At 39.0% G+C, this 26548-nt stretch overlaps 1 protein-coding gene across 1 annotated transcript in view; it reads left to right on the plus strand.

Annotated features, from left to right (window-relative positions):
- Positions 1–25919, plus strand: part of LOC131046551 (uncharacterized) — a 99811-nt gene extending 73892 nt beyond the window's left edge. The window contains exon 6 of the mRNA XM_057980312.2: positions 25201–25919. Within this exon, the coding sequence (XP_057836295.1) occupies positions 25201–25406 (206 nt within the window). The 3' untranslated portion in view covers positions 25407–25919. The remainder of the gene's footprint in view (positions 1–25200) is intronic.
- Positions 25920–26548: the final 629 nt, after the last annotated feature.

The following is a 26548-nucleotide window of genomic DNA, read 5'->3' on the forward strand; positions in this document are numbered from 1 at the left end:
GTAAGCTGATTGAGAAAACACAAGTTGGATTTGGTTCAAACACTGTGACCATGTTCTTAATGACAGATGAAAAAGAAAGTATGAACATTGAGTTTGGTAAGAGTGCAACACATTTGCTTCCATAAACCCTAATTGAGAAGAAGCCTTTATATCAAATAACACCACCTACTTCCAAATCTCTCGGTTTGGCATCATTTCCAATTTTTTTCTAAATATCTTCTAGAATAGATGATCTAGACCTTGCAGCCCTTGCATCACCAATTCCACGCGGACCGAGAATACATTTTACCAAGTTTAGCAAGACTGTATCAAGACAATTGAAAACTAGTTTTGAATGACGATCTTATACCAAACCCTTGTTGACGGGATCTTTGGGCTTCTTAGAAGCCCCACATCTAGGCATGTGAGCCAACACCCAAAGGAACACACAAACAAACACCACACTAACTCCCAACAGACATACTAAAAAGTAAAGAGAAAAACATCCAGAAGGAAACATCTGCCAAGAAAGGCATACTGAAGACTCTTAAAGATTTGGCACCATTGGATGCACGCACAAAATGAGGTAGAATGTCTTCTTAGTGCCACACAAAGCGAGCCTCCTCTATGCACAATAGTGAGCAAATGTGGCTGTGGAGGACATATGGATGGCCAAAAATAGTCAACCAAAATTTGGATTTTTTTTTTCCACTTTTTAAAAAAAGTTTCAAATAATCCAAACTTCACCATTGAGAAAGAACACAACCACCAAACTGCAACAAAAACCAAAAACACAAACAAGGGATCCCAATGACAAACTCAAGTAGGAGAATTAGAAACTAAGAGAGCTTCAAGGCCATTGCACACCTCCAACCACTCGCTAACCAAAGCCAACAATGGGGATTGATCAACTTCCTGATTGGCTCAAATATACAAAGCCTTATTATGCTTTCAGGAACAATGAATAAAAACTATATCATTAAAGGATTTACAAAATGACAAATCCTCGTCCAACAAACTCATACATTTGGAATTTGGACAATCCACCTTACTCAGCCTAGGAGAGCAATAGAGGAGTCACCTTCCACAATGAATCATATACAGCCCAAGGTACAGGCCAAAGGGAGGCCTTCAATATCTGTTGCCCACTCTGCTTCATTGTTGTTTTTAGAACCCAAAAAGGAATAACCACCTTTTAAGAAGGATCCAGATGAATCTCGGATAACCTCAGGCCTAGCTAAACTCTATCACCTCTAGAGGCACCATCAAAGTTTAGCCTAGAAAAGGCTTGTGGGGGCTTCAACCAATGTGATCATTTATGAGTTATTTGCGTATTGACTATGTACAGGGGTATCTAAACTGATTATTATTGCCAAGTTTACAGTAGAAACTAATGAACCAAACAACTGAACTACTATACTACTTTGGGTTTTCAAATGACAGTTCAATGCAGATGATTTAAAGTGCAGTTATCTACAGAAAATGAAAGATTGAAAATGGAAGAAAGGATGTAACACAAGTCTTATCCTAAGAAAACCTTGGAATAGGCAAAAATTCACTTTGGTAGTGGCAATTGCTCTTCAGCTAGTTTGTTTTGCTTGATTAGACAAGTATAGATGTAATTTCTAATCACAACTTCTCCAAGTCTATTCCTCTACTTTCAGCTTGCTTTGCACCTTCTTGCTACGATACCACCAATCATCCTCATCCCCTTGTATTGGGTTGCTAATGTCTTCAAATAGAAGTCTGGGAGACTCCACACACAGGGTTGTTTGATATGTTGGAATTCTCATTTTCTGCATTCGGACAAAATCACTGTTTTCAGTAGTCAATGGTTGCAAGTTTGAGGAACCTTAAGATAATATTGATTTGGTTATAGAGTCTTTACTACCAAAATTTTCTACATATCATGTATCGCTCGTCAAGACTCCATACATAGAGGAGCAATTGTAGAAAATTGATGATGGTAAAATAGACTCATTCGAGCACTTCTCCTTGTGGTTTGCTCATTTCAACTTTGCTCAAGAGAGAAAATAAATATAGGTTGTACGTTGACTATTGAGCATTGAACAAGATTACTGTTAAAGCCGATACCCACTACTCAATCTGGAAGGATCTCATTTGGGTAAAATCAGATAGACATGGGTAGGGAAAACAACTTGAAAAAACAAAGTATGGTCTGAGATAGTGTTTCAGCCACGTCCCAGAGGCTCATCAATGATATAGTTCGCCCATATTTGGGGAAACTCATAATAGACTTTTTGATAACATATTGGTCTAAAATACTAAATAGTAGCTAGATCAGTTGTTTCAAACATGTTCACTTAAATTTCAGTGTAATATCTGCCCCACAAACACTACAATTAACATTCACAAGTACCAACTTAATCGGCCAAGATTCTTGTTCTAGCATGGAAGTGTCGACTTCATAATCTCTTCAATCACCATAGTGGTGACAACTCCATCCCACCACTTATGCTTACTATCAAAGGTGGTGTTGATGTGTGTTTTAGGCACAATCGAACATAGAATAAAATACCAAAGTATTTAACCCTCTCTTGAACAAAATCACCTGAGATGCTAAATATCTGATCAACTAAGATGATTCCAAGGTTTCTATGGTTAGTTCTTGACATGTGGGTAACTCAATGGCAGATGTGATTTGTTGTTTTAACTTGGGGACTTACGTAATTGTTTGGGTTTGTTAAGCTTATGATGAATGAGGATAGGTTGCCAATGGCTTCGAATGATTTTGCAATTATAGCTCCCGATTCTAATCTAACAAAGGGTTTTCAAATAAAATGCAAAAAGGAATAAGGGTTGAGGAATTCTAATCTAAAACCTAGAATGCAAGACGTAGTGAATGATTCAATGAAATTCAACTAGGCAAGCTTTCACCATCAAAGAACAATTCAACACATGCTTAGTGCAATCATCTAAGGTAAATTTGTAGATGTTCAAATTATCACCATCAACATCAATACCATCAAGGCAATGCATACCAATGGACGTGCAATAATTGAAGTTAGTTCAATTCAATTTCCAGTTGACCACACAAGGCGAAATTACAATTAGCAAGAAGCTAGTGGTATGGATTATACGAATTTCATTCAAATGCATTCAACACTTCTTTCATTCAATCTAAAATACTTGGAACAAATCCTAATCTAAATTCTAATCTAAACTTTGGAGGCAATGAGAACCACAAATGAATACAAAATCTAAACAAAACCACCACACTTCAATGATTTATATTCAAATTTGCAGCATGTAGACAACAATTCTCAAAAATCTTTCTTACAAATGAGAGGCAAATGGGTTTATAGTCTCAAATGAAATGAATGGCCAGGATTCATTTAGAATCAAGGGCCAAGATCTTGCCAAGGCTGCCCTAAATTAACCCTAATTATGGTTTGCATAACAAAAAAGAGAGATCCAATAGGATGGTGCCTAGTCATCAAGCAAGGAATCTTCTAGAAGATTCCATCCTGCGTTCCTCACTCTAGCTGCATACTCCAAGAATCTAGCTAAGATTGAGTTGAGCTCCTCCATGGTGATGCTAGGTAAAGCTTCTTGTTGCGCATCAATCACATCCAAGGCATCTAAGCAAGCATCAAAGACATTTTCCCAATCCGGCATAAGCTTCTGTAAATTATGGATGTGAACCACGAGAGAAACCAAATCATCAATTTGACTCTTCTTCAAAGATTCTAACTGATTGAAGTAAACAAACTTCATCCTTTCTTTCAATTCTTCTAAGTGTAAATTTGTCATGTCCCCATTCAACTTAAAGACAATAAGAATCAATACAAGATCAATAGGAAACAATATGGAAAGACAATCAACGAATGAGGAATCAGTAATAAATATTCCCAAGTGCTGATAGGAATGGAAGTTCGTATGAAGAATGAAAGCCAAGCAATAATCAATCGATGATCATGAATATCGATCATACACATGATTATTAATGATTAATAGGTAACGGTATGATATGCAGATCAGTAAAGCAACTAAGACGTTGGTAAGCATTGGCAAATATTAGTTGGAGACAATGATCAAGAAGACGGCAACCATGAACTCATTGCATTCTGATTCTTATAAAGGCAATACTCTCGATATATGATCAGAAGATCGATCACCATAAGAATCCTTGAGGGATAACATCCGGTAAGAAGAAAGGGACTATGGACAACAAGCATACACATTATCAATTAGCAACATTGGGTAGACAAAGAAAGCTCAATCATGGAAAATGGAGAATTATACAAGACCAATTAGAATAATGAAATGTATCGATTTAAGTAGCAATTTGGTTAGCGTCAAGGAACGACCTAAAGACGTGACACCCCTAATTATATTCTCACCAATAATCAAGGATGTTGAATTAACTAATCATATGATGATAACAACAGTTGTTAAGAGATCATTAATAATCAATTGTGGATGGCAGTGTAATGTCCCCATCCTTACATTGCAATCAAAGAATAGGGCCTCGCATCATCATTGGGCAAGTTGACAGCTGTTTGAGTATGATCAGTTTATGCACATGGCTATTACAGTCCTATACACATATTATGGACAAGTTGAAGAAAGACATTGTTCAACATTAATAATCTGTTAGATGTATCAAAGACTTTATTCATTTATGAAGCCGGCTCCTAATCAGAATAAGCTTACATATGACTGAAATTAATAAAGAAGCAAAATCAATTCATAAATAAGCAATTATAGGGGTGAAAGGATGGGATTCACATCCTTAAACGAATACTTCACAAAAGCTTTGATCAATATGAGAAAAGTTGTAGATATATGAAGAGACGAACACCACGTATTGTAAGATAATGTGATTGGTATATAAGCGAATGTAACCCAAGGAAAGGTCGTGTCTCTTCAAACCCAAGGGGGAGTACAAAAGGGGTTCAACCTAGCATTCAAGGGGGATTATTCTGGAACGGATCATCACGTATAGAATGGGTGGTTCTGGACGTGTATAGTCCAGCAGTACATATCAGGATAACGCTTTGGAAATTGTTATAATACATAGAATAATTACAGCAAGCAATCATTCCGGTAGACATATATCCGATTGAATAGTTGGAGCAGAGCATTGACCTAAAGACAAGAATCGGTAACACAAGGATTACATTTAATATCAAGAGAAGGCAGTCCCATTAATGCAAGCATTCAAGGCTGATCAGAAACCGCATCAACCATATTGCCTACACCTTCACAACTAGCGCTTAGATAGTAAGGCCGAAGGCCCAATATCATAGCAAGTAACAATCATTTATCAGATAAGCCTCATTTCCATCAGTATATACCAGACACTTCTATTCATCGAATACCGGTCTTGTACATATTCCTATATCTCTGTCAGAATTGGCAATTGATATCTTTTGTGATGTCTTTACTTGACTCTAATTGCAATTATCGGATAGAATAAGAAGATAAAATTGGGTAATTGTCCCAATTCTCCGAAACAACTGGAAAGGGGACATTACAGGCAGCGACTAGAACAATTATATAATCAACTAATGCGATTTGCATAAATGGAAACGATGTGCATTTGAAGAGACATGGGACATATCTCTTGAGCGCATCCTATCATCTCATTCGAGGAGGCATCGAAGGAGGGAATGGGAATCCTTTTATCTCTTTATCCATATTTGAATTTGTTTAGACAGAGCACTTGTCTCATTGGCAAATCTGGTTGCTGGCATCTAAATATACATTAGAGACAACACCATTATTGTTGCCAGAATACATTTTCAGATTAGACACAGCAACTTCATCATTCTAAGTATCACCAAGTTTGTTGAATACCCAAATTGTTATATCGAATATAACAGCACCTTGTGATTGTTCAAGCATCTCAACATAACAGACACAACATAAAATTACCATGCATTTTCAGACCATCAGGATAGCAAATATATTACGATCTTATCTTTGATCTGATAAATATGTCAGAATTAATGTGAGAGGATCTTAATATTGGAATAGTGCTAAGTAACTAATATCGATTGGTGGAAATAAGTTTTGGCTATCTATTTGATCCATAGCAGATTGATAAGAAGACCATTAAATGAGGCGATTCCTCCCCTGTACACCATAGACGCACGGAAGTAAAAGATTAATGATCAGAGACAACGTCTACCATTCCCGCAGGGACCAAAGGATTGTAATCAGACTTTATATTTGAAACTCAAGAAACTTATAATCAATCTCAGTCATCCAACAATTTATTATTCATTTGATCATTCAATTATTAAATATGTTTCAATTTAGATGATATATTTTAGTGTTCCTAAGCAGGGAAATTAAAAAATTGTTGGATGCATGAACATCCATTCCTAATAACTCATCAATAGATGTAAGGATCTTTGATTGAATCTCTTGTATTGATCCTTCCATCTTTGTGCATTCTTGTCTTGCATGATCATAAGCGGACTTCCGCATAGCCAAAGAACAATACCAACCCTGAAAATCATAAACATCACCTGCATGCACAACTCCCTCATGGATCAATGTAGGCATCAAGATTCGCTTCAACACTTCGAGGTGAGGAAATGTCTTCTCCTGCACAGGTTGGAAATCATCCCAAACTCCCTCCATATATTGTATCCTGAATATGAGCATTGATGCCTTGTCAAATGCTTGGACAAACTAAGCTAGGAAATCATCTGCCTGTTTCAATACATCTTCGATCCATTTTCCAACTTCTAAATGTGTATTCCCTGCTGCCTCATAGTTGAAAGGGAACCCACGATCAATGGCGATAGGTGAGACAAAAGTAGGATCCTCACGCCTTTGGGAGTTCATCCCTTCAATGTATTCCTTGAGCCTTCTGTTCTCATTGTCAAGCATATCTTTCTTCTCAATAGTCCTATCCAATCGCGCCTTGATTGCCTTGACCGTATCATCAAGTTCCTGGAACTCTTGTTTCTTTGTAGTTGGTCCAAGGTCAATCGCGGTGATCTGATAATCCATAGGAGTGATCTCATCTTTGGTCTTTTCACCCATCGAGACAGCCACTTGTGCAATGCGCACACTTGTATCATTTCTAGCAATCCTAGAGAGCACCTTAGCCTTCTTTTGTTCTTTTCCCTTTGTTTGTCCTGGCTAAGAAATCATCAATGTCTTCTATAGGTTGTACCTCTATCATTTTCTTCTTCTCTATGCTCTGCAACAACCAATCGGGAATAGTAGAAATCTCCATCCCATCTTCGAGGCTCATGTCCTGATCAAGTCCTTTCAAGGCTGAAATGACATTATCATCTATATCCTTATCCTTAGTTAAATCCACCACATTGTTGCCCAAGTTGACCTCCAATTAGATTGTAGGAGATCTCGGTTGTTGTTCATCATCATCATGTGGTGTCGATTGTGCTGTAGCATGTAACTCTCGATTATTCTCTGGTAGGGTTTCCGTATCAGAACCCCGTCTGGGCTCATCGTCCTTCTCTGTCATATCATTCTCTCTCACTGACGAGGAACTCATGGTGGATTGAGGAGTGCTAGACTTATGTTTCTTCTTTCTTGACTCTGACTAACAACCTCCTTGCCTCTTGCTTGTGATTCTCCAGGCATACCTTTCCTTCTCTTGGGAGCTTGCTTCTCCTCATCTTCATGTGTCCTTACATTACTAACTGTTCTCTCATCATCGTTGAGAGACAACTCTTCATCTTTCATCTTCTCATAGGTAAAGGTGACATTCAACTTCCTCAATTCTTTGATGTACTTGTCAACCCATTCCTTGGAGTAATCATTCACTTCTCTCATCAAAAATTCAAATCCACCATCTTAGGCTACGTCCAACTGGGCGACAAGATAGGCTTGTCCTTTTCATCCTGAACCTGATTTGGAGTGGAGAAAAGATTGCACTTCCTCATGAAGTCTAGTGACATACGAGACCACATCCTCTTCCTAACAGCATGCTCATCCATAAGATTAGCCCAATAGTCCTCGATGTCAATTATGTGGGTGGGCATGGTCACCATCATCCTGAACCTGATTTGGAGTGGAGAAAAGATTGCACTTCCTCATGAAGTCTAGTGACATACGAGACCACATCCTCTTCCTAACAGCATGCTCATCCATAAGATTAGCCCAATAGTCCTCGATGTCAATTATGTGTGTGAATCTTCCTCCCTTGATCTTTACAATATTCTGAAATGGATCAAATCGATCCTTGCTCTTATAGGTTCTGTTATCACAAAAGCTTGCACCCTTGCTGAGCTATCAACTCAGCAACCTTGTGAAACATGGAAACAGCCCCGAAGTGTGGGACCTTGCGCAAGGGGGTTGAATCTCCGGAGAAGGCCGGCTTCCTTCTCAATCCAGGTGCAGGTGTTGAATCAACTCAACACTTCAAAACTATCTCCTAGGCCTATCATAACAAATTGCAGAGGTAAAGGGAAGAGAGAAATGCTTGAAATAAAAGGGAGGTGATGCACCAAGAAGAGATTGTTCCTCTCCCTACCCAAAATGACACAAAGAATCAACTGGAAAACCCAGGAGATGCACAAATTTCACAAGGTTGTTGAGTTGATACCTCAACAAGGGTGCAAGCTGTGATAACAGTTTTTGGCACACCAGGTGGGACTTCATTCGATTTACATGCTAAGGATTCAGTGTTGTTCTTGGCATCTCAACCTTTAGAGGCAGTCATCTTCAAGCACTTGGCGACTCTGCTCACAAGACCAGTCCCTTGTAAATGACTTGTTGCTAACTCCGGAACCATGAGGTCTCCAGGTTCCGAAGTTAGTGAAGCCATCTCAACCCTCGGAACCCCCAGGTTCCGAAGTTCCCAGGTCCGCTACTTCGGAAACCCCAGGTTCCGAAGTTCCGAAGTCTCTGCTCACTAGTTTAGTCTCTCGCTCAAGTAGGTTGCTGATTTCATGCCCAGAATTCATACAAGGGCGTCTTCTAGAGGTAGTTTCCAATTCGAAGAACTCTCATCTTCGGGCTCTAGAAGGCGGAGAGGTAGACCTTCATAATCACCAGTTAGGGAGGTCAGGGTTGTAAACACTCCATCTCCCAGTCTCATTCTACCCATCCAATCACAAGATCGTTCCGGTCTAAGGCTTCCACCACTCATATCAATAGACCATTGTTTCACATGGCTAGAAATCAAGTTTTTGTTACCTTCAATGGGGGGAGTCCTCTCATTTTGACCCAATGGAATGACATACCAGTGGCTGCGTTGAAGAGTATACCATACTTCACTAATGAAACAACTACTACGCCCATTGAGCACATTCAAGACATTGCAAACATCTGCTCCGTCCATAATATCACTCAGGATGATGTTGCTGTCAGACTCTTAGCCACATCTTTGAAAGGCAAAGCTTTGCAGTGGTATAGAGGGTTGCTGTCTAGCTCCATTCACAATTGGGACGAATTGGGGGAGAGGTTGTGCAACCATTTGATACAAGCCAGAGTACCATGCAAGGGAGCAAGAGGCAGGAAGAGGCCCAAGTCGTCCAAAGAGCAAAAGTAGACCTTGTAGCCTCAAAGGGTCCTCTAAAATTAGTTGGTGTCCCTTTCAACATAGTTGATCAAATGAAGAAGGCCAACCTCAACGTCACTATGTGAGAGGCCCTTTCAATCCCATCTCAAAGGGATTTGCTTAAGGAGGCATTGAAGGACGTCGATCAGTCAAGTGGTGAGGCAATAGTTAGCGGAAAGGCAGTCTCCACCAGTTTGGTGCAACCCAAGGAGGAGGAAGATTCAAGCAAGATCAGCAAGCCTCCCCCTTTCTATCTCTCCTTAATCATAGGAGATAATTTGGTTCACAATTGCATGATAGATTTAGGAGCTAGTAGCTCAGTCATGCCTAAGAAGGTAGCTGATCTTCTTGGCATAGAATACAAACCTGTGACCAAAGGGGTGGTCCAATTAGATGGCACTTCTATTAAGACAGTAGGGGTGGTAAAAAATTTGAAGTTAACCTTGCATGCATGCCCTGGTTGCACTATCTTGCAAGATGCATCAATTATCGACATCCCTGCCTTCTTTGCTATCTGCCTGTCTAGAGACTTCACCGCCAAGATAGGTGGGTACCTGTCTTCTGATTGGTCCCACATGCTATTTCGAACAAGGTATGGTACCAAGGTCACCATAAGGGTAGAGCCCATTGCCCAAAACCACATTGAACCCTACACCCCCAACCCTATAAACATGAATTGCACTTTGCATGAAGAGGGGGAGGAGTGTATTGTCCGTGAACCTGCCACTCTTTTGCAAGAGGTCCCTAATTGCTTGCTGGATGAATGGGCCAATGCTTTTTAGTTTGATACATTAGCTGGGACTGAAGAGATTGGGCTTCGCACCTATTGTATCCATGAAGAGGATACTCCTATCCCTAACCTCATCAAGACACAAGGAGACTCAAAGCGGTTATGGAACATGTTTTTTGATGGTTCAAGAAACAAGAATGGTGCAGGTGCCGGTGTGATGTTTGTTTCTCCTGAGCAGGAGAAATATTTCTTTTCTTTTAGGCTTCAATTTGGTTGCACCAACAATGTCGCTGAGTATGAAGCCTTGATCCAAGGTCTCCAACTTGCACAAAGCAGAAAGATTAGATCTTTGCAAGTATTTGGAGATAGTGAGTTGGTTGTTAACCACATCCGAGCCCAAAGTGTAGCAAGAAACAACCTACTCAAGTCATACAAACACAGGGTTTTGGATTTGATTGAAGGATTCGAGGCTTTCAATATCCAGAGCATTCCTAGAAGTCAGAACAAGCATGTTGATAGGCTTGCAACGGTTGGTGCTCAACTCGACATACCAGCGCATGTTGCAAGTGAGAAGGAGCAACACATCAAGCTTGTTGTGAGGCTTGTTTCCTAGACAATCAGGTAAATTGGCAAGTGTTCGAAAGCGATCAGCATATCGTCACCTTCTTGCAAAATAAAGCAGAATTTTCCGCTAAAAATCAGTCTAAGCTGCAAGACCAATATGGAGATCAAATCATGCAGCTCAACTCCAACAAGTTGCCTAAAGGTCTAGTTACCTTGGAAGGCATTTTCAACTCGGATGATCAGTTGAAGAAGAGGATGAACTTGGCTGCAAAGAGGGGTGATTACAAGCCAGTTGTTGTCGCCGAAGTCAGGTCCTTAAACTTGGGCAAGGTGTGTTCCTCCACCAAGCAAGAGGCCTTTGTTGAGCTTTACCAAAAATATGATGACATAGTTGCTTGGACCTATGAAGACTTGAAAGGTTTTGACCCTAGCTTAGCGCAGCATACTATAGAGCTAAACTCGGATGCAAAGCAAGTTAGACAAAAGCAAAGGCCAATAAACCTCAAGATTGAGCCACTAATGAGGAAGGAGTTGACCAAGTTAATAGAAGCCAGTATCATCTTCCCTATCAAGCACTCCTCCTGGGTGGCCAACCTTGTCCTTGTAAGAAAGAAGAATGGGGAAATCAGACTATGTGTAGACTTTAGGGACCTCAATAGAGCCTCCCTCAAGGATCACTATCCCCTTCCCTCTATGGAGCAGATTCTCCAAAAGGTCAGTGGCTTGGAAAGATTTTCATTCTTGGATGGGTATTTAGGCTACAATCAGATCTTGGTCCAAGAATCAGACCAACACAAGACTGCATTTACTACTAAATGGGGTATTGTTGACGTGTATTTTGTACACTATCAAACACAGAATAAAATACCCAAGGGTACCTTATCCTCTCTTGAGTAAAGCCTCTGAATGCTGAAGATATTGCGAAAAGGATCAATCAGGGTGACTTCAAGGTTCTTTGCTGTAGGATCTCTACGTGTGGATAAGCTCTCTGTGGTATGATGTGATTTTGCTGGAATCACAAGGGGACTTACACTTAATGACTGAACGTCTGATTTGCTTTGAATATTGCCGGAACACAAGATTTTACCGGCTTTGATTTGAAAAAAGGAAAATAGACGAGGGCGAGGAAAGGATCTAATCCTAACACTAAGAATGTAAGAGCAATGAATGATCTTTGATGAAATTCTAACTAGGTCTTGTTTTGACATCTCAGGACCATCTCCACAAGGTTAGTGCGATCTTCAAAAGAAAGCTTTATGATGTTCAAATCATCACTACAGGCATAGACACCATCAGGTTGATGCATATCAATGAAGAAGCAACAATTGAAGTTAAGCTTAAGCTGAATGATTCCAGTTGACTACACAAGGCAAGTCTGCAATCAACAAACTGCTAGTAGTATGGATATACGAGTTTCACCATCAAACACATTTCTTCCACTCATCTAATAACATGAAATCAAATATGAGAAGTATAGAGACCATCCAAATTGTCGAATCGACCCATAAATTTCACCATTTCTTCAATGAAGTTTCACAAGTCTTTTACAACAACATCTTGGCAACAATCTTTGCCTTCTCCCTCTACTCTACTCTAATTGCTACTCTATCAACTGACTATTCACCTTCTAACTACTCTCTATTCACTAACTCCTTTCTAACTCTTTACAAAATGAAGAGTCGGGGCTTATATAGTGCCCAAAATACAATTCGATGGCTAAGATCAATTTGAGATCAATGGCCAGGATTCAACAATGAAAACCCTAATTAGGGTTTGTTACAACCATTACATAACATTTAATGCTTGACCAATGATAAAATTGTATTAATTGGACACATGTCCTCTCTGGAAAATTCGACCAATGGATAGCTGGGGTAGGTACATCGAAGTTTGTGCCACCTTCCATGAGTTAGGTACATTGAATCTGGACATGCTGAGGTGGACCACACTGACTGGAGAAGTGATGACTAGGATGCCAACTCGTCTGACACTTGGTTGATGCCAATTTGATGTTGCTGAGAAGCTAGCTTTAATTAACTCTCCTGGAACTATCTGCTCCTTCAACGAACCCTTGCTCTAACTTCTTTTGTCTTTGATGTGCAGGATGATTGATGTACCTTGCCTTGGAATGCTGGATTGGAAGAAGTCATTCCTGATGATACTTGACCAAAGAAGGTCGTCCTTGTCGATGCTAGACTGGAGGAGGTCGCTCTTATCCTTGCTTGATCGTCCTTGATGAGAACCTGCCGACTTGTAGATCCTCCGGACTTTGGAGTTGCCATCTTAATACCTACACAACATTTCAGAATTAGTAATATATTTTGAAGTTTAGAAATTAAACTTAAAAGGAAGATTTAAGATTTTAATTAGGAAACTTCATGATAAATCTTGAGTTATCATTTCCTAATTAACCCTGCAATACTTAGATTTTCCAAAACAAATGTCCAAAAAATTAAACCTTAAACAAGGGTGTCAAGATGATTTTGCCATACCTCCTCTTGAGTATTAAACTCTAAGAAATGATGCAAAAAATGGATTTTGCTAGGCAAAATTTAAATCAAAATTCTCCCTTGGATGAATTGCGCCTCCTCTAGCTTCAAAAGAATAGACTCCACCCTCTTTGATCTTCAACACTTAGTAGAAATTCGCTCCACTCTAGCTAGATTTCGCTCCTCCAATTCGCACTTCAACCTCTGGATTTCACTCCTCAAATAGCTCTCCAATTTCACACATAGGAAAGGATGAATGAATGATTAAACTTGAACAAAGCATCACCCATATATAGAGTGCTCACCTTGATTCCCTCCAAGGCCGACTTGCCAAAAGGGAAATGAAAATGAAATAAAATCCCCCTCAAAAGAAGGCCGACTTGCTTGTAAAAGCAAATAAATGTATTTGAGCGCTCACCTTCATTTAAAATTTGAAAATTAATTTTAATGCCTTCAAGGTGGATTTTTTATTATTTCAAGGCCTAAAAATTAATTTATTAAATTAAAATGCCTTTAATTTAATGCGAATTTGATTTAGCCTTTCCAAAGGCCTCAAAGTTAGCAACTTGGTGAATTTTAAGGAATATCAACGCTCAATAAAAAATGAAGGATATCACCAATTTCGCCTTGGACCTTCAGTGAAGGTCAGGAGCAATTTTTCAATCTTGCTCTTAATCCTTCATCTTTTGGATTCCAAATTGCTTCCAAGACATAAAATATCATCTCTTCTTCCTATCCACACAAGATCTAGTCTCAATTCCTCAAACAAAGGAGAGGATCCTGAAAAATCGCTATTGACCCTCTCTGAGGGTCAGGAGCGATTTTTTGATTTTAGGCTTGATTCTTCATCATTTTTCATTGAAACTTCATTCGTCATTAAGCAACATCCTTCCTTTATCCATCTCATCCAAACTTGCTTTGTTGTTGCAAGGTAAAATGAGGATTTTCAACAATATCGCTATGGGCCCTCTCTGAGAGTCAGGAGCGATTTTTCATTTTCTGACCAAAATCATCAAGTTTCAAAGGCAAAGTAATATTCATCATGTTCTCGGAGGTCTCTTCTCCTTGTCCTAACCTTGCCTTAGCACCATTTTGAAGAAAACATGCCTTTTTTGAAAATCTCGCTGTGGGCCTTCAGTGAGGGTCAGGAGCGACTTTCAGGTTTTAGGCAAATTCCTTTATCTTTTAATCTTCAAATCACCTCCAAGGCATAACACATCATGTTCTCCTCCTGTCCAAGCAAGATTTTGTCTCAATTCTTCAAACAAAGGAGAGAAAACTGGAAAATTGCTATGGGCCCTCTCTGAGGGTCCAGAGCGATTTTTGTAATTGCCTTCAAAATATTGATTCTCAACAATTTCTTTTCACTTCAAGGCTTTTCAAACATTGTTTCGAACCCATGCCTAACCTTAGCTTTCCTCAAACTTGGATGAAAAGTTCCCATATTAGGTTTCTTGCTGTGGGCCTTCAATGAGGGTCAGGAGCGATTTTTTCATTTTGGGTTGATTTCTTCTTGTGTTGATCCTCCAAATTATATTCAACGGATAGAACATGCTTTCCTTCATCCCTTCCAATCATAAAATCACTTTGATCTTGCAAGAATAATGCATATTTGAAAATCTCGCTGTGGACCCTCTCTGAGGGTCAGGAGCGATTTTTGCTACCTGGACCAAAATGTTTCACTTTTCATCTAAAAATTACTTTGCCAAGGGAGATATCGTCTTGTTCTTTGCTATGAATAAAAATTCATGTCCAAGAAAGGTCCAAAAATGTGCACACAAAGAAAATCGCTGTGGGCCCTCTCTGAGGGTCAGGAGCGATTTTACCTTTCCTGGGCAAAACTCCTTCAATTCATCATCTTTGATCAAGTCTGGATACTTCATTGTGCTCATCCTATCCTTCACCATGCTTTTGACCTCTCAAATCGACCAAATAAGGCTAGCAATGACCCCTATAAGATTTCTCGCTGTGGGCCCTCTCTGAGGGTCAGGAGCGATTTTTCGCCTTGGACCCTCAGCAAGGGTCAGGAGCGAAATTCTCTTTGGACCCTCTGGAAGGTTCAGGAGCGAAATTTGACTTTTTGAACTCTCTGTCAGGATAATTTTATGGAATATAACATTTAAGTATAAGAAAAGTTATATTCCATATATACTTTCAGGATGTTTGAGAGTGGTTTCAGACCTCCAAGAGTCATATTGCAAAATCTAGTTTTTGGAGGTTTTTCAGTTTTCCAGACTTAGTCAAATTTCAGGATCAGGACATTCCAGACTTAGCCAAATTTCAGGATCAGGACTTTCAAACTTAGCCAAATTTCAGGACATTCCAGACTTCATCACTCATCAACTTGACCTAACTCAAGCAGAACCTGCTATCCAGGTGATCCCCTTGGCGACACTCAAAATGCAAAGGCTAACAGACAAAACCCTAAAAGAACAAACCCTAGAAAGCAAAAAAAAGGGGTCCCCATTTGCAATGGGGCGATGTGTGAAAACGTCACAACAGGTACCTATGCTTATTGTAAAATGCCCTTTGGGCTAACCAATGCAGGTGCCATGTTTCAAAGAGCAATGGACATGGCTTTCAAGGGTGTATTAGCAAGGTTTGTGCTTGTATACCTTGATGACATAATTGTTTATTTGAAGCATGTAGCTGACCATCTTGGTCATCTTGAGCAGGTTTTCATGAAATGCAAGGAGTATGGCGTGTCCTTGAACCCTAGCAAGTGTGTATTTGCTACTGATCAAGGAAGATTGCTAGGACACATCGTATCTAAGGAGGGTTTGACCATTGATCCAGAGCGAGTGGAGGCTATTCTTTCTCTTCAACTCCTCAGTCACAAGAAAGGATTGCAAAGTTTCCTTGGTAGGATCAACTTTTTGAGGAGGTTCATTCCCAACCTTGCCACCATGGTAAAACCCCTCACTTCCATGTTGAAGAAAAACTTGGCTTTCAGTTGGACCAAGGAGGGAAGGGCCAGTTTCGAAGAGATCAAACAAGCAATTGCTCTGGCCCCTACCCTTGTCAATCCTAATTACGAAAGGGATTTTATCCTCTATACCTTCAGAGGAGAATTCAGCATCTCAGTTGTCCTAACACAGTTGAACGATGACAATTTGGAGCAATCTATTGCTTTCTTTAGTGAGGAGCTAAAGGACTATGAGCTTAAATATAGCTATGTAGAGAAGTAGGTCCTCATTGTTGTAAGGGCATTAAAAAAGTTCAAACACATGTTGTCCAACAACAGGATCCAACTCTTAGTTCCGCATGCAAGTGTCAAAGATTTCCTTCTAAACAAGGATATCAGTGAGAAGAGGGCTGGGTGGATAACCAAGGTCATGGAGTATAATATCAACATCAAGATCAACAAGCTTGTAGAGGTAGGGGCCTATGTGAACAGCTTGTCTCATCTTCTGAGGCTACTTCAGAGGTCGCCCTTTTGTTACAAGAGGATCAACCAACTAACAACAACACTCAATTCAGCTGGGTAAGTGACATGACCACCTTCTTAATCGAAGGTAGATACCCCCAAGGTCTGGACAGGACCAAAAGAAGGCATTTCAGGTTGCAGTCCATTCCCTATGTCTTAGTGAATGGCACTCTTTCTCGAAAAGACTCTAATGGAGTCTTACTAAGATGTATCGAGCAAAACCAAGGCAGTAGACTGTTAGAGGAATTTCATGATGGCTCTTCAGGGGGCCACTTCTCTGCAAGGACTACGACTATCAAAATAATGAGGGCTGGTTATTACTGGCCATCCTTATTCAATGACTCACATAGATGGGTGAAGAATTACAAGAAATGTGCTCTCTTCTCTGGGAAGCAAAGACTGGCTACCCTACCTCTTCATCCCATCCAAGCAGATCAACCGTTTGCCCAATGGGGTTTAGACTTCATTGGCATGATAAACCCACCTTCTAATGTTAGCCATAAGTGGATCTTGGCCACAACAGATTACTTCACTAGGTGGACAGAGGCAGTTGCATTGAGGGATGCCACTGAGGCCTCAGTGTTGGAATTCTTTAATGGAATTGTGACAAGATTTAGTGTCCCCTCCACCATCATATCAGACAATGCCAGGGCATTTGTTGGAACCCAAATCAGTTCTTGGGCAATTAAGCATGGTGTATACTTGAAGACATCATCCAACTATTACCCTCAAGGTAACGACTTAGCTGAATCTTCCAACAAGAACCTCATCAGGATAATTAAAAGGACAATTGAAGACAATCAGAGGGCATGGCATACTAAGTTGAGGACAGCCTTATGGGCTGACAGGATCACATCCAAGAGGGCAATTGGTAACTCCCCTTTCATGCTAGTATATGGGAAGGAAGCAAGACTCCCAACTTCCCTAGAGTTACCCTCTCTTGAACTAGCACATCAGCTGGAATTGACAGAGAATGATGCCATGAAAGTAAGGCTAGTTGAGCGGATGGAGCCGGAGGAGGTTAGAAGTCAGGCTATGCATACACTTGAGACTCATTAAGAGCAGGTCAAGAAATTTTTTGACGAAAAGGTGACTAATAGGGTCTTCAAAGAGGGAGATCTAGTTCTCAAGTGGGATGCAGGCAGAGCCAAAGTTGGGCGACACTCCAAGCTTGATGCTATCTGGAGTGGTCCATATGTCATCATTAGTTGCAAGGAGGCCAATGCATTTCATATCTCCAAGCTTGATGGCGAAGTTCTTCCAATCCCAATGAATGGTATTCATCTCAAGCCCTGCTTCTAAAGAGGGTGTTGATAACTTTGTAAATATTAGACTAGAAGTTGTTTTGCTCTCATAAGTGCTTGTGCACCTACCGCATTCTCCTTAAGAGGGTGTGTGCTCTAGGTTCTAGTTTTCCTCCAAGTGATGGCACACACATGTTTTGGGTCTTTCAATGACTAAGTGCCCAATGGATGCTCAAGGCTTCTGGACTTCATGCTGAGCAGGCAAGCATCTCGTAGAAATTGCCAAAAATGTTGTCATTTATGACACCCTTGGTCCATCAGTAAGAACCGATAAGAGATACGATCCATGGACCAGCGCTGCCCTAGTTGATCAAGGAGAAAGCAGAAGAATCATGAAGTGTGAAGTGTCGCCTTATCCGAAGGAAGTTCCTCCCTTGGCCTTTTCTTCCTTATTCTCCTTCCTCAGAACTCCAAATCCCCGAGGTTCCAAAGTTCCTTCTCTTTGCCTTCTCTCGCTTTTCCTTCTCCGAAACCCTGAGGTTCCGAAGTTCCCTCTTCGTTTTCTTCTTTCTCCAAAACTCCGGAACCCCGAGGTTTCGAAGTTCCTTCCCTTTGCTGCCTCTCCTTTCTTTTCCCGGAACTCCGGAAACCCGAGTTTCTTAAGTTCCTCTCTTTCTTTCTCTCTCTCTTCCGTTCCCTTCCCCAGATCTCCGAAGTTCCGAAGTTCCTTTCTTTTCTTCTTCCCTTCCCCGGAACTCCGGAACCCCGAGGTTCCGAAGTTCCTTTGCGCAGTTCCACCTTTTGTTTGCCTCCTTAGTTTCACGAACTCTGGAACCCTGAGGTTCCGAAGTTCCTTTCCCTTGCCTTCTCCAGAACTTCGGAACCCCAAGGTTCCAAAGTTCCTTCCTTAGCCTTTTTCTAGTTCTCCGAAACTCTGGAACCCCGAGGTTTCGAAGTTCCCTGCTGTGTCTCTTTCCTCTTCCCCGGAACCCCGAGGTTTCGAAGTTCTTTCTTTGTCTTCTCCACTGCGGGAACCCGAGTTTCTGAAGTCCTCGGACTTCTTTCCGACTGACAACACTTCTGGATGGCGTGATCGACACTCAAGGCTTTAAATGCTCCGACTGTTTTGGTGACTTATGCACCTTTTTTTGTGGAGCCATAGGGGTGCATTTAATGTTTTTGGCAGGATTTCCATCAAGGGAGGTACGTGGCCATGCTTGTTGTGGTGACTTATGTCATGTTTGCATACTCTGACTTTGGAAGGTCAGTCAATCCACCTTCTCAGGGTTGCCTTTTGTGGGCATGGCTAGTTTGCTTGCATGTACAGAAGCCAAGTACATGCACTTCCCTGCACTCCCAGACTGACATGCAGGGGTTATGATCATTGTTGTAACCATTTTTCTATATAAGGCTGTTAAGCCTCATTGTAAAGGGTTCTCTCCCTGCTACCTTGAGCTTTCCTATGCTGTTTCTCTTCTCTTGAAGACTTGCAATTATTTTTGCATTTTTGCAACTGTAAGTTTGGCCTTTGGCCTTTGAATTAATTGAATTACCATTCTTGCCTTCTTTCGACTTATGTATGCTGTGTATGTTTTCTTACCTTCATCATAGGTGTATGTTTTGTGGCTCTTCTCTCATTTATGTTGTGTTAACTTATTTCTGAGTGTGACTTGTGGGAATCCTTCTCCCCTCTTGGCATTCAACGAATTCTAACCTCCATACATGCATTGGGGTCACTCATACAACTGAAATTTGTGCATCTCTTGGGTTTTTCAGTTGATTCTTTGTGTCATTTTGGGTAGGGAGAGGAACAATCTCTTCTTGGTGCATCACCTCCCTTTTATTTCAAGCATTTCTCTCTTCCCTTTACCTCTGCAATTTGTTAGGAAAGGCCTAGGAGTTAGTTTTGAAGTGTTGAGTTGATTCAACACTTGCACCTGGATTGAGAAGGAAGCCGGCCTTCTTCGAAGATTCAACCCCCTTGCGCAAGGTCCCACACTTTGGGGTTGTTTCCATGTTTCACAAGGTTGTTGAGTTGATAGCTCAACAAGGGTGCGAGCTTTTGTGATAAGAGGTTCCAAGGCAATAGAACTCTAGTTCTTCAATAACTAAATTTGTTGCGGCTGCGGTGTGGCATACCTCCAATGTCTTGCCAAATGCAATTGGGAGAGTTATCCTCGTTCTATGCTTTTCCTTTTGGAGGAAATCATACTCCAAAAGTTGTCTCACTAGCTCAAGTAAAATCATCTTATCTGTTGGATACCTAGGAAGCCTGTATAGTTTGTGTTGTGCCTATTGCACACCCCGTCCTGCTTCAGGGGACCCTGTTGTTTTGTTTTTGAAGGTCTGCCTGGTAGAAGCAGTAGTTTGGCGAGTTAAGATCGCACATTTGATGGAAAAATCCCAAGCATAGAAATCCAGTTCGTGCAAAGGTCCAAAATTGCCTCTTACGCCAAAATCCAAAGCGTTAAGTTCACAATTTCGCCTCCTGAGCCGAAAATGATAAAAGGCTTTGAAATCGGCTAAGTAGGTCGAAATGCAAATTCAGATCTCGCAAAATCGGCTTGCAAGACGAAAATTACAAAAGGGTGCAAATCTCACAAGATCAGCTAGTAAGCCGAAATTGGAAGGAGGGCTAAGTCGCACGATCTACCTTAGAGGCCCGAATTCCCTTAGTCGGCAGTTTCATTGACTTTGCAAGAAAGGAGGGAAGGATCAAAATCGTGTGAAACTCCTCATAGGCCTGAAATTCGTTCTTTGTCAAAAGGCCACGCAAACACCAGAACTCGCAAATGCTCCCAATAGGTCGACAATGGTGAATTGAAGGCATATTTGCAGAAAAAGGGGGTCATTTAGCTGAAACTGGAGAAAGGAAAAATTGTGCAAAAGGATCCAAATCGCGCAAAGTAAGCCAATGAGCCGAAATTGGCTAAAGACGCCAAATCACACATTCAAGATAAAGTAGCCAGGTTTCTAAGATCACAAATTTCATGAAAATGCCTAATTTCATCTAAGGCGAGCGAAGAGGGCCCAGAATCTCACATTTCGGCCTAATTACCCAAAATTTGCAAAGGGCATTGAACTAGAAAGTTCAAAACTAAGTTCGCTCAAGAGGTCATTTAGTCGAAAAGCAAGGGTCTAAATCGTGAAAAGGGAGCTTTCAGGGCCAAAAATGACCAATATATACAAATCGCGCGATATAATCATGAGCCGAAATCATTCAAACTGAAAACCAATTTCAAATCGCAGGGAGGTCTATGAAGCCCGAAAATCATTTAAGGAATCGAATCATGCAAGCACTATCTAGGCCGATATTCGTAGACCACTTGCAAAATCCTTCATAAGGCCGAAATGACAAAGAGTTGTAAGTCGCGCAACTAGGCGAAAATGACTTAAAAGTCCAAAAATGAGAAAACATCTCAGTTCGCCAAATCCTTCATTTGGCCGAAGTTCGCAAAATCGGCTAAATAGGACGAATAGAATAAAAGTTTAAATCTTCCAAAAAGTCTAAAATGCTGAAAGTGGAATTGACTATGGAGGGGTCGTGGGGTTTTTCATCAATTCTTGGCACCTTTATTTTCTTCCATTTTCTGACCAATACACCATGGACACCATGCTGCTTTAATTGTACAGGCTGCTCTCTTCATCGGGCACCCCTCTATGCATAAATGAAGGTTGTCCCCCGTAGATCAATTCACGTCCTTTTTCCTCCTTTCACGTTTTAAACTATTCTTTCAATATGCCTTCTTTTATTTATTTTGTTTGTTTAAGAATCCATCAGATTGGGCTGATGTGGAGATGTGGCATTCAGGACAAATGAAAGAAATACTTTTTTGAGAAATTTTTTATTCAGTATCTGGATTTTCCTATTAAAGAACATAGCATTCACGCAGATCCCAAAACAGTCAAAGGTTTTCAACAATTGGCTTACTTCAAATACAGAAGTCCTAAAAAGCCTCTTTAGTGTTATGGATTTCTAGAAAATAATTGTTTGGCATTTCTCTCTTAGTGTGAGGCAACTTCATCAACACTCCATTCTGAACTATTTATCATTGAGTGCAGCAGCTACAGAAAACATTTCAGCAGCTCAAGGGTGCCCTTTGGATAGCTTGAGTGCTTGTTCTTCCTGATTTCCATTAGCCTTTTGAGGTAGAATCGAATGCTTTGGGTTTTGTGATAGATGCTGTTCTTAAAATTGGAGGTCGCTGAATTCTATATCATTTCAAACCTCATTTTGAAATCAAACAAATAAAACGCATGCTAAAGAGTTCTATGCATTGGCTCAAGCACTTAATCAATGGAGACATCACATCCCTGGTAAGTAAACAGTTTTGTACTGGTCATTAGCCTTACGTTTGAATCCACAATCTAATATTCAAGAAAAAAGGTACCTAAAATGGATTCTTAGATCTGGCAGTTTCATCTCATAATTGAGTATAAAAAGCAAATTGCTAAAAGAGTTGCCGATACATAAGATTATAACTCCATATACATTGTATATGAAGACTAGGAATCTCTTCATTCTTTAGATTCACATTTACGGCCATTTTCAACTTATAAACACCAAGAATGGCAAATCAGAATCCTTCCCTTGATTTAAAAAATTAAGAGATGTTTTTACATAAATTAAATCAGCTTTGTATTCTAGCTGGTTAAAAACACCACATACTTATTAAAGAGGTTCACTTTGTTTTACGGTGGTCATTTTAGGACGTTGAAGAGTTTGGCACATATAAAGGGATATTCTTCTCAGCCTTCTAGGAAGCATGTGAAATATTTGGCACATATAAGTTTCTTCTTCAATGATGTGTTTTCTAATTTTCTGTAGCATCAGACCTGGTCGATTTCATAATGGTGGGTACATGAATTTTCTTACATTGATCCATGTTCAGCTTCACAATCAAAATATGATTCAAAAATGGCACAATGAGTTAATATATGAATTTCAAATTATGATTTGTGTGTTCGCAGCAGTTGCTCTAATACAAAAATATGGGCCAATAAATGCTTTGAGAACAACTTAGATGCTGTTCAAGAATTTTTGCTCATCACTCCATAGTTTCATAAATCTTGCATGGATACTATAGGTAAAATTTGTGCTATATTAGTTTAAAATTTGAGTCCACTAACAGATTTATGGATTACCTCTGCAAAAGATTTAGAGTGTGTGATATGGACTTTCTGAAGTTATTTGATATTTCATCTAAACTTACACTTTGGCCTAGTTTTTAGGTACGTTACTGGTGGTGGCTATAACTGTTTAGACAGTTTTTGTACATTTTTTCACTTTCATAACAGAGAATTATATTATATAAGTGTGGGAGTGAAACCCTCAATATTAATTCACTGAATAAATATTGAGGGTTTCACTCCCACTCTCATATAATATAATGTTATCTGACTATTAGCATAGTGGTGTATTTTGAACTTAACTACTGCTGCATATATGTATATATTTTTAATGTTTATATGTTTTTGTACTAACGAAACCCAAAACCCCCCAAAAATATTTGCCGAACCCACGAACCTGAATCCCGAATCTGAGCTCGAATCGGAACCGGAACCGGCAACTTAGTCTATTAGCATAATAGCACTGAACCAGTTATCTCCGTGTATTGCAGCATAGTTACAATAGAGTTATGCATTTCTCTATGAGAATTTTCCAATTTGAAGTTTGCTATGAGGTTCTACCTCTTTGCCGTCCATGACATTGTGGTAGTTATCTCATTAACAAAGGGAGTAAGATTAAGTGTCTTATTTTGTTCAACGTTTATCAAGTCTGAGCACAAGGAAAAATGCTATTAAAAACTCAATCCAAATTGAAAAAAGCCTCACACTAAATAGTGTTTCTTAACATTGTCATGATTGTGGCAAAGTTTAGCTCTACTTAAAACAAACAACAATTCAAATCTCAGTAATTATATGATCAAATTTATTCAGTATGTGACATTGGGGAATACTTTTCAATTAAATATTTCTTTCTTTCTTATATTGCGACATTGGGGAATTGCTTTTCTATTAAATGTTCCTTCTCATATTGGTATATATGATGTGTAAATGCAAGTCAACTCAAAGTTTGGATCCTCCACATATGTAGAAAGAAGTTGTTACCTGTTATCCTGAGGACATCATTCCATAATTCGTCTCTTGTTGCGAAAACACTATCATAGATGTAATAGGCAAAAGTTTATATTTATTGATCAGGAGTCATTCTCAACTGAAGCTAAGTGATATCTTAGTTGCTGTTATTATATTTTATTAATGTTATCATAAATTCTTAAATATTATATGTCGTTGCATGGGTGAAGTTTATATTGTTAAATGTTCTGTGTATTTCTTTTTTCTCATAAATTCTTAAATATTATATGTCGTTGCATGGGTGAAGTTTATATTGTTAAATGTTCTGTGTATTTCTTTTTTCTCGTAAGCTTCTTTTCTTTAAATTTTTCTACAGAAGCTTCTTTATATAATATATATCCTTTTTAATTCTTTTAGAGAGGACATAATAGTTGAGTCACCGTGAGTGGGGTTTAATATTTGTGAGAGTACTTAAAATTAGAGAATCACTTAAAATTTTAAAATAGATGTTATTTATAAAAATAGTATTTCTTAAAAGAAATCACATAGAAAGAAAATAATAAACTATACGATGACATATAAATATATCAAAATATACGACTTAACATATAAGCTGTAGACTTTTTTAAAATTGAAAATCTTTTGTACTAAATACCAAAAAAAGGCTTTTCATATTATATAAATGCTTGAAATGAAAAATATAGCTTTGACACATCATATTAGTTAGTCCTTGAAAAAAAAACTGATTAATTGAAAGTCAAAATGAACATAGCAAACCCACTAATATATGGTATCCACCTACTAAGTCCTTAATGATATTACTACTTGTACACATGGAGTGATCTTGTATACCTCTTTTTGTTCTTGCAATTTATATTCATTAGATATTCAGAACTTTTTGTAATGCTAATATTATGTATTGTTCAAGCTGCATATTTGCATCGAGTGCTCTGTACCTGTATTCTCTGCAGTTCCTTATGCAGCCCTGTTTGTTATTCACTCATGGAACCACCTGTATTGGTGTTCCCATGCATAAATCTTTTTGACTTTATATTCCTTTTATATGGCTGCCTTATTTAGAGAGTTTATGTTGTGGATTTGATTCTTAAACTTTTTAGATAAAATCTTGGTCACTTAGACGTTCAAAGGTGGCTGATTCATTGAACATGATGATGCAGCTGAAGAATATTCCTTAGTACACGAGGAAAGTGGGCCCTCTGAAGCAAACTTGTTTGCAGGAAAGTACATAGTTGATTCTAAGCAGACACCAAGGAAGCATATCAAGAATGTTTGTCAGCTTCACAAGGTTCTTAAGTTTAAGATTGTTTGTGATGAAACTGCAGCTAATATCAAAGTCAATGATAACACCAATCAAAGACAATGATAGTATGACAACAAAGATTTGCTTTTTGTATCCCAGTGCTATTGAATGTTTTGGAACAGCACTGTTCATTGGCATTGTTGTGGCAGTAAATTCTAGTTCATTTAGTGTATATAACAGGGAGGTAAACATAATTAAAAACAAAATATTTTATGTAGGTAGAAGTAGACAATTTCATTTTGAGGTTTTATGGAGTTGACTGGATCATGCACTTTTGTTCGGGTAACATATACATATTTTCTTGTATAAAGCCTATGTTGCATTGAATACTGTCTATTAAGATACTTGCCAAAGCTAATATTATGTATTGTTCAAGCTGCATACTGCCAAAAATACCATTGTCTTGTAAACTACTTAGCTGTGAAATGTGACGATTTAAATATAGACTTCATGTCAGGACAAGCATCAAACACAAGGATCTTGATCATGATGATGAGGGTGATAGGAACGATTGTAATGAGCACCCAGACAACAAATATTGAAACTATAATTTAAACATTTTTCTAAACTTGTTCATGAATATTTGTTAATAATTAAATATTTATGTAATTGGTATCATGAGGTGGTTCTTTATTCACTTTTTATTTTTAATTTATTTATTTTTGTAATGGTGAAAAATGTGCTATTTTTCATCTTCATTTTGGATTTATTTTGACAGGTTGTTTATAATGTAATGATAAGTGTACAAAATGATATTTATGTGAAGAGTTACAAAAGAAAATAAATTCACCATCATCACACATTTCAAGGGTTTGAATTTGATTTGCAGTTCCATTCATTCATTAACTTCAGTCAATTTGTGGTGTGGATTTGATCTTCAAATATTTAAAAAGGCCCAAGCCTACCTTTTTCCAACTAGCTATTATGAGTTAAGTGCAAAGATACTCAAATTGCACACTAAGGTGTTGTATAAGATGACAAATCTTGTGTCATTATTACTATCTAGAATTTGGGATATAACATGCTAGCTTTGTTATGTATTGCATTACTATGAGAACTTTCAAAATGACATCAATATTTGTATCAACTAAGCATATTGCAATACTTTGAAAGTCAAATGTATTGTTGTCATGATTAGAAAGAGAGGTATGTTGAGACTCAATTGTGCAGCCATTTATTGCAATGTTATTATGATTTTAGAGCAG

This window comes from Cryptomeria japonica, chromosome 3, assembly GCF_030272615.1.
Source record: "Cryptomeria japonica chromosome 3, Sugi_1.0, whole genome shotgun sequence".
Taxonomy (NCBI): domain Eukaryota; kingdom Viridiplantae; phylum Streptophyta; class Pinopsida; order Cupressales; family Cupressaceae; genus Cryptomeria; species Cryptomeria japonica.